General features: G+C 44.0%; 1 protein-coding gene across 1 annotated transcript in view; it reads right to left on the reverse strand.

Moving 5' to 3' along the window:
• MERTK (MER proto-oncogene, tyrosine kinase) overlaps positions 1-9,970 on the reverse strand; it is a 136,213-nt gene that overhangs the window by 79,036 nt on the left and 47,207 nt on the right. Inside the window, exon 3 of the mRNA XM_010829545.1 lies at positions 857-957. Coding sequence (XP_010827847.1) covers positions 857-957 — 101 coding nt within the window. The remainder of the gene's footprint in view (positions 1-856; positions 958-9,970) is intronic.

Here is a 9,970-nt window from a genome sequence, read left to right on the forward strand (position 1 = left end):
TACTTTAGGCACCTCATGCAAAGAGTTGACTCATTGGAAAAGACTCTGATGCTGGGAGGGATTGGGGGCAGGAGGAAAAGGGGACGACAGAGGATGAGATGGCTGGATGGCATCACTGACTCAATGGACGTGAGTTTGAGTGAACTCTGGGAGTTGGTGATGGACAGGGAGGCCTGGCGTGCTGCGATTCATGGGGTCACAAAGAGTCAGACACGACTGAGCGACTGAACTGAACTGAAGTGAACTGATGCATACAAATGGGATAAATTAGGAATTTGAGAGTATAGTTAAACATCAAAGACCTACTGTATAGCACAGGGCACTATACTCAATATTTTATAATAGCTTATATGGGAAAAGAATCTGAAAAAGAATATATATATATACATGGTTTCCTTGGTGGCTCAGCAGTAAAGCTGTCAATACAGAGACATGGATTCAATCCCTAGGTTGGGAAGATCTTTTGGGAAAGGAAATGGCAACCCATTCCAGTATTCTTGCCTGGAAAAGCTCATGGATGGAGAAGCCTGGTGGGCTACAGTCCATGAGGTCACAAAAGAGTCAGATACAACTTAGCGATTAAATATGAAACATACGTACATATATATATATATATACACACACACATATATGTATTCTCTCTATATGTATCTATCTATCTATATCTGAGTCACTTTGCTATACACCTGAAACTTACACAACACGGTATATCAACTTCAATTAAAATTTTTTTTTTAAACCCAACGACAAACAAATGGGCATGCCAAACTCTGGAGCATTATACACAAAGCAATTAACGCAGGCTCTAAAACAAACCACCAAGCGGCAACTGGACATCTGTGGCCTTTGGACTCACCTTGAACCTCGATGTAGATGGGGTCAGACACAATCTCTTCGCTGTTTATTTTCATCTTACAGATGTACGACCCATTGTCTGAACGCTGCACGCTGGTTATGCTTGAGAAACACAAAGCCACAGTCATCAAGACAGTATGGTACTGGCACAAAGACAGAAATATAGATCAATGGAACAAAATAGAAAGCCAGAGATAAATCCATACACCTATGGACACCTTATCTTTGACAAAGGAGGCAACAATATACAATGGAGAAAAGACAATCTCTTTAACAAGTGGTGCTGGGAAAACTGGTCAACCACTTGTAAAAGAATGAAACTAGAACACTTTCTAACACCATACACAAAAATAAACTCAAAATGGATTAAAGCTCTAAACATAAGACCAGAAACTATAAAACTCTTAGAGGAGAACATAGGTAAAACACTCTCCGACATAAATCACAGCAGGATCTTCTATGACCCACCTCCCAGAATATGGGAAATAAAAGCAAAAATAAACAAATGGGATCTAATTAAAATTAAAAGCTTCTGCACAACAAAGGAAACTATAAGCAAGGTGAAAAGACAGCCTTCAGAATGGGAAAAAATAATAGCAAATGAAGCAACTGACAAACAACTAATCTCAAAAATATACAAACAATTCCTGCCGCTCAATTCCAGAAAAATAAAAGACCCAATCAAAAAATGGGCCAAAGAACTAAACAGACATTTCTCCAAAGAAGACATACAGATGGCTAACAAACACATGAAAAGATGATCAACATCACTCATTATCAGAGAAATGCAAATCAAAACCACAATGAGGTACTATTTCTCGCCAGTCAGAATGGCTGCGATCCGAAAGTCTACAGGCAATAAATGCTGGAGAGGGTGTGGAGAAAAGGGAACCCTCTTACACTGTTTGTGGGAATGCAAACTAGTACAGCCACTATGGAGAACAGTGTGGAGATTCCTTAAAAAATTGGAAATAGAACTGCCTTATGAACCAGCAATCCCACTGCTGGGCATACACACTGAGGAAACCAGAATAGAAAGAGACACGTGTACCCCAATGTTCATCACAGCACTGTTTATAATAGCCAGGACATGGAAGCAACCTAGATGTCCATCAGCAGATGAATGGATAAGAAAGCTGTGGTACATATACACAATGGAGTATTACTCAGCCATTAAAAAGAATACATTTGAATCAGTTCTAATGAGGTGGATGAAACTGGAGCCTATTATACAGAGTGAAGTAGACCAGAAAGAAAAACACCAATACAGTATACTAACGCATATATATGGAATTTAGAAAGATGGTAACGATAACCCTGTATGCAAGACAGCAAGAGAGACACAGATGTATAGAACAGTCTTTTGGACTCTGTGGGAGAGGGGGTGGGGGATGATTTGGGAGAATGGCATCGAAACATGTATAATATCATATAAGAAACAAATCACCAGTCCAGGTTCGATGCAGGATACAGGATGCTTGGGGCTGGTGCACTGGTATGACCCAGAGGGATGGTACAGGGAGGGAGGTGGGAGGGGGGTTCAGGATGGGGAACACGTGTACACCCGTGGTGGATTCATGTTGATGTATGGCAAAACCAATACAATATTGTAAGGTAATTAGCCTCCAATTAAAATAAATAAATTTAAATTTTAAAAAATGTTATAAACTTAAACAAAAAAAAAGAGAGAAACACAAAGATATTTCATTGATGACCTTTCAAGTTTCTACTACAGGAATCAACATTCTTCAGCTTCTTTGTCTTTCACTGTGATGATTAACCATGTATGTCAACATGGCTAGGTTGTGGCACCTCGATATTTAGTCAATCATTACTCTAGATGCAGATATTTTTCTGTGAAGGTATTTTTCAGATGTAATTCATATTCAGGTTAGTAGACTCAGAGTAATTCAGATTATCCTCTATTGCTTGAGTGGGTCTCATTTAGTCACTTAAATGTCTTATGAGCATAGACTGAGGTCCTCTGAGGAACAAGGAATTCTGCCTCCAAACTGTCTTTGGAACTCAAGGCTATAACATCAGCTCTCCCCTGGGTCTCCCACTGACACTCCACAGATTTCAGATTGAACAGCACCCACAATTACCTGATGCTGGGACAGATTGAGGGCAGGAGGAGAAGAGGGCGGCAGAGGATGAAATGGTTGGATGGCATCACCAATTCAACGGACATAAGTTTGAGCAAACTCCGGGAGATAGTGAAGGACAGGGAAGCCTGGCGTGCTACAGTCCATGGGGTCACAGAGTCAGACATGACTGAGCGACTGAGCAACAACAATTACATTAGGGGTTTCCCTAGTGGCTCAATGGTAAAGACTCCACCTGCCAGTGCAGGAGATGTGGATCTGATCCCTGGGTTGAGAAGACCCCCTACAGGAGGAAATGTCAACCCACTTCAGTATTCTTGCCTGGGAAATCCCATGGACAGAGCAGCCCCATGGGCTACAGTCCATGGGGTCACAAGTCAGACACGACTTCAACAACAATGACAACAACAGTGACATTAAATCTTTAAAATGACATCAATCTTTAAAATAATTTTTGTTTTGCTCTCTCTCTTTTCACATGTGTGTAGCCTATTGGTTCTGTTTCTCCTAAGAACACTGCCTAACGCCTGTGTGCTCACTTGACTGGATTTCTGTGGCAGGCTCTACACCAGGGTTCTCCACAGCAGAGTACAACCTCTCAAGGCATTTTGCAAATTTATGGGACTGTCCTGGATGGTCACATAACTAGGGGCCAACATGGCTTTCACGGGTCAGAGGCAACTTTTCCACAACCCAAAGGACCTTCAGAGACTGGAACCTAACCCCATCGTACACACACAAAGTATTTTGCCTGGTGTTAATATCCATTTCATTGCCCAGGACCATGAACATGGTAGGCTAGTATCTCCTCGTCCTGTTTTGAACTTGGCAGTGACTCGGTCATCATCTGAAGGATCACAGAAGCATCTCTCTGTCTGCAGTGGCCGTGTGCATGGTGCAAGTCGCTGTGGACTTTATTACCTCTCCTGGTGTGGCCACGCCCAGTATTTACACATTCACGTTCATACTATTTAATTCTCAGTCACCTTCCTTTTGTTTTCCTCATATTACAGTGTAAACACGGTACATTATTAAATATCTGATATAAACAGGAGGCCTTGGCTCAAAAGGTTCAGAGTCCTGCTTGTCAATTTCTCAACATGTTTACAAACAGGGAGGTATACCACAGACGTGACACCTGCTCTTAGCTGGGGCAGGAAGGGATGAGAGAGTACGGAACACTCCGAAATACTCTCAGATGCTCCCCGAAAGAGGACACCTTTATTAGTCCCACAGCACTGGTTTCTTCTCTGTGCATCAAACACAACCAAGAAGACTGTGATAGAGGAAAAGGGGAAAAAAAGAAAAACGTGGAGAGGTCCACTTGGCTTCCTAGCAGCTTGCTCCTCGATGCAACTTATTAGTGAAAGTGTTAGTCGCTCAGTCGTGTCTAACTCTTTACAATCCTATGGACTCTAGCCCACCAGGCTCCTCTCTGTCCACGGAATTCTCCAAGCAAGAATACTGGAGTGGGTTGCCATTCCCTTCTCCAGGGGAATCTTCCAAACCCAGGGATTGAACCCAAGTCTCCTGCAGGCAGATTCTTTACCATCTGAGCCACCAGGAAAGCCAAGCTTTAGGGAAGGGGCTTTACGTCAGCGTGCCTACAGGTCACCAGAAGAACATGGAAAGAGACCTCACAGGACAAAAATCTCCAAATAAGGGGCTAGCGGACCCTCCCTGAGAATGTGTTGGGATGTCATGGTTTACCAGAAGGGGATGAAGAACGAGGAAGAGGAGCAGGCGTGCTGCTCATGCGGGTAACAACCAGGGGCTGGAGAGTGCACAGAATCTGCTTCTGGCAGATTCTGTATGCTGATCAGTCTAGCCTTCTTTGTAGTTCTAAGGGAAACCAAGGTCATGGCTACTGAAAAGAGGAGCGTTTCCACTCATTTCACAAGTTCACCTTGAAAGACGCATCATTTTCTTGCAGGAAAACCTAGGGAGGAGCTGAACAGAGTGGACGATGAGACCCAAGACTCAGTGAGCCAGGAACCAGAGGGGAAGTGACAGCCAGAGAGGAAGGCAGGCCACAGCTCCAGTGAGGCTGCACCCAGGCCAAGGGTGCACAGCCCACCAGGACCCGAGAAATCAGCAGGCGCAGATAACCATGGAGCGGCACACGCGGGCAGCAGGAATCGGACTGCACAGAAAGTCTAGGCGTGTCTTCAACCAGCCAGCAAGGAAAATTCAGAGTAGGAGAAGAGCAGGAGAACACAAAACTCCATAAATATTTGGTCACGTTCTATTTTTTTTTTTAAAGAAAGAAATACAAAAAAGAATCAATAAAGCCTTGCCTGAAAACAAACAAACTCTTGGTCTTTACTCATTTGCTTTAGGCAGGGTTTAGCAGCATCTGATGAGAAGGACTATTTGTGTCTGCATTAATTACCAAATCCAGATTCATCTTACCTATAGCACAGGAACGGTTTTTCACAAATAATTCTACTTTTAGTTTTATAGACATCACATAAAGGCTCCAAGGATGAAGGCAGGGTGCGGCTGGGACTCGAGATGGTTAAGTGGTTCCCCGTCTCCTCCCTTTCCCCAGCAGAAACAGCAGGAAAGGCTCAGCTCGCAGAATAGCAATCTAGACATCCCGACGACTGAGCAAGGAATTCCAGAAAGAACACAGAGAGGGGAGGGGGAGGATATGATTCAAGAAAATGCCCAGAACTGGAGATATGGATCTTTCCAAACCTGACCATTAGGCCGGGCAGCACAGCAAGAGAGAAAAGACCCACCAAGGGGCTTCACCAAGCCCCTTAGACATGTCACACATCTAAGATAAAGCGGAGACCCCCAAAAGCTTCCAGAGAAAGAAAAAGCAGGTAATTTATGAGTGAATCAGAACAGCATCATGCTTCTCAAGAACAACTCTTGGAGCAAAAAGATGACAGCAGGAAATTGTTTTCCTTTTACATTCTGTATCTGGTCAAACTGTCTTTTGGTGAGAGTAGGAAAAAATATGGCATTTTCAGATATTCAAGAGCCCAGAAAGCAAGTGTAGGGGGTGGGCTTCATGTAAAGTGAGGGAGTAAACCAGGAAGAGGGGAAGCTAGGCTCTGAGAGACAGGAGCTAGAAATCAGGAGGAATGAGGCTCCCAACAGCAAGAGCAAAGATGACTCAGCCAGACCCCAGGCCTGGAAGGCAATGTGTCTGGGCTGGAGAGAAAGGAACGGCTCCAGGTCTGGCACCTCCAAGGAAAACACTCCAGTCCTGAGAATTGTGTCATTTTGAGAGGACATGCCTATTTTCCTTTTGAACGTGGAGGAGAATGAGCAATCAAAAATTAGAAAATTAAGTGAACTAACAGGCAGGCAAGGAAACTATTAAATTCAGGAAGATCAAAAAGCTCGACAAGAAGGCCAATGTAATTACAGGTTGACGACATGATTTGGCTAAAAATAGCATTTCCACAGCCACAGAAATTGTGAACACTGGGTACTGATTTAACCACGGCCATGAGTAATACTCTATTAGATTAACACACCATGCTGGGGCCTGGCACGGGTATGCATGCACACCACACATCCACACACACCCACATATACACACACACACACACACACACACACACACACAGGACTTGTGGATTGAATATTTCTGGGAAGCTACCCAATCAGTGGGTCACCTCTGCTCCCCATCGGGAAAGCACTGGGGGCTGGAGAGGGAGAGACAGACTACTTTACCATGTGCAGGCACTTTTAAATAAAGGTTTAAGAATTCCAACAGATTTTGGTCAAACATCTGAACAGGGGAAGACCAAAGAAACCATAGACTCAGACCCGATGTCTAGACAGGAACCATCTGGAGAGAGCCAAGGTGAAGAAGGGGGAGTTGAAGGGGGGCTGGCAGCTGCAAAACCTCATCCCCACCAGCATCCCCTCAGCTAACATAGCCCCAGAACATCCTACAAGGAGACTCATCTCTCTGGCCTTCAGACCTGTTACAACTTGGCTGACCTGCTCACACATGGCTTGTGGTAGTGTGGTAGTTTAGTTGATAAGCTGTGTCAGACTCTTTTGTGATCCCATGGACTGTAGCCCGCCAGGCTCCTCTGTCCTTGGGATTTCCCGGGCAAGAATACTGGAGTGGGTTGACATGCCCTCCTCCAGCGGATCTTCCCGGATCTGGATCAAGCCCGGGACTCCTGCATTGGCAGGCAGATTCTTTACCATCTGAGTCACATATATGTGGAGTGTATACAAATCTTTCCATCTCTCTGTGCTTCTGTTCCTTCTCAGAAATGGAGGGTCTAACACCCACCTCTACATCATGTATGGCACCTACGGGAAATCTGGAACTCAATAAATATTTGGTCACTTAAAAAAAAGAAAGAAAGAAATACAAAAAGGGACCAATATTAGTTGACTCCTCTTGAATACCTAGAGTGGTTAAATTCATAGAGAAAAAATGTGGAATAGAGGTTGCTGAGGGCTGGAGGGGATGGGCAGTGGGGAGTTAGTGTTCATGGGTATCAAGTTTCAGTTTGAGATGATGAAAGAGTTCTGGAGATGGATGATGGTGATAGTTGCATAAAAATGTGAATGTACTCAAGGTCACTGACCTGGATATTCAAAAAGGGTTAAAATGGTGTTTTACTTTACGTATGCATGCGTGCCTAGTAGCTAAGTCATGCCTGACTCTTTGTGACCCCATGGAATGTAGCCTGCCAGGTTCCTCTGTCCATGGGATTTCCCAGGCAAGAATAAACTGGAGTGGGTTGCCATTTCCTCCTCTAGCGGATCATCCAAATCCAGGGATCGAACCCATATTAGCAGGTGGATTATTTTACCACTGAACCAGCTGGGAAGCCCATGTTATATGTATGTTACAACAATCAAAAACAAACAAACAAAGAAACATTAAAAATGAAAGAAAAAAAAACTAAAAATAAGAATACAAAAGCATTCTATTTAACCAGCCGTCATTGAAATGGTGCTGACAGGATTCCACGGATAAACCGAGTTCAGGAATCTGGTAAAAAATCTGACCTGAAAAGAAGTCTGAATTGAATACAAAGTGTCTGAAAGTCTCAGCAATCTGTGGCTAAAAACAGCTTTCCCAACTGATGGCTTGGTTGAACAAATGATATTCTTACTTTCTAGATGTTTGGCTGATCTCTCATGTACGATTCCATCTTTGGGGTCACCAAAAGCAGCAGGATAAAGAGCAACCAGCGATGGCATCAGGCAGACCCAGCTGGGGCAGGGCAGGGCAAGGGTCTTGGCTCTCAGAGCCTGCAGGGGCCGACCAACACACATCTCTCGGGCACAAGCAGCACGCAGGAACCCAAACTACCCGTTTACCATGTTTACCAGGAAAATGCACTAAGAAGGTAAAATCCGTCCAGCTTGAGCCACTGGGAAGGATGCCAGAATTTAAAGAGCATTGGGAACTCTTAGACTACAAAGAAAACAAATATCGAACACTCTCCCTTTGCCATAAATCACCCAGTAACTAAATCTGCAGGGCCTGTCAGTACACAGGAGCATCGGTTTTTGTTTTTGCTTGAGGGTGGGTCTCCTCAAGTCTTCTGATCTGAAGGCTGGTGCCTTCCTGGAAAATTTTACCTGATGAGTGTTTCAACCTAAGCCAGAGAGCTTTTTTACACCTTACACCAGACTTTAGAGCTAACTATTGTTGTCTAGTCTCTAAATCGTGTCTGATTCTTTGTGACCCCAAGGACTGTAGCCCACCAGGCTCCTTTGTCCATGGGGATTTCTCAGGTAAGAATACTGGAGTGGGTTGCCATTCCCTTCTCCAGGAAATATTTCTGATTCAGGGATCTAACCTGCAACTCCTGCATTGGCAGGCAGATTATCACTGTGCCAACTTGGAAGCCCTTAGAAATAACTGCCCTGGGAATTACACTCTTCTTTAGAGACTTCATCAGGAGGTCTTGGCTACACGGGGTTCCCAGGCTAGATGAATGGATACCCTATGCTTTGAGCTGATATCAGGTGTAGATGGGGTAGGATACTGGTTGGAGTATCAAGAAGGATGTCCAGCCTGGTGACAAGTCCTACAACGGAGGTCTAGCAACGGCTTTCGAGTGATGCACCATCCAGGATTAGGCATGGGGTGGGGGGCATGGGGCCAGGAGTAAGGAGGGGTGTTGGTGGAGATTTTCTGTATTAACCACCAAGCTATTGATGAGGAATACTCCAACCAGACACTGAGTGCTCCCTACACCCATTAATGCCAGATGACTCTTGACTCTATCAATACTAATAGACATCTGATCCCTGCTTATATGTAGTCATCTACCATTTGCACATTTGCTTAAATAAACGTGGTCCATGCAGTGCTCCTGGTGGCATCTCCAACAAAATTGCAAGCTAATGAATTCCTGGGAAAATGGATCCGCTGAAAGCTTAGAACTAGTTTTTAACTCTTCACTTTGCTGGGAACCAGAGTGGATTTCCTTGGGGTCCATGAGATGTGAGAAGAGAGGATGTGAGGAGAGGTGTGCAAATCAGGCTCCCTAGTTAAGTTTACTCCCAGCTTACCATCTAGTTACCCTGGGCAAGTCATCCTAATTTATCAGGACCTCAGAGTCCTCATCTAAAAGACGTCAAATTAGGCTCTCCAACATCCTTCTATCTTGCAAAGAAATTATACAAATATCGATCATCTTGACCAAGTTACTTTAATTTACTTCATTGAATTACCCACAACTCCAGTGCCACCTGAACACCAGTAAAGTGAATATGTCAGTGGTGGACTTGATGCTGCTGCAAATATTACTCAGTTCAGCTGAGTGTCCATCCTTTGTAAGAATTCTGATCACTAGATTTGCTCAGTTGGGAGGTCACGTAAGATTTGCTTCCCTTCCGAATGACTTTATGAGAGTTCAACAAAATATGTGCAAAAGTATACATTTCTCTCTAAAGTTCTCAAAATTTCACCTAGTTACCTTCCAATATCTAAAGACCGAAGTTCAAAATAAGACTCTGCCATTCTCCATAGTGGCTTTACTAGTTTGCATTCCCACCAACAGTGT

Source organism: Bison bison, unplaced genomic scaffold (genome assembly GCF_000754665.1).
Source record: "Bison bison bison isolate TAMUID 2011002044 unplaced genomic scaffold, Bison_UMD1.0 scf7180017864508, whole genome shotgun sequence".
NCBI lineage: Eukaryota > Metazoa > Chordata > Mammalia > Artiodactyla > Bovidae > Bison > Bison bison.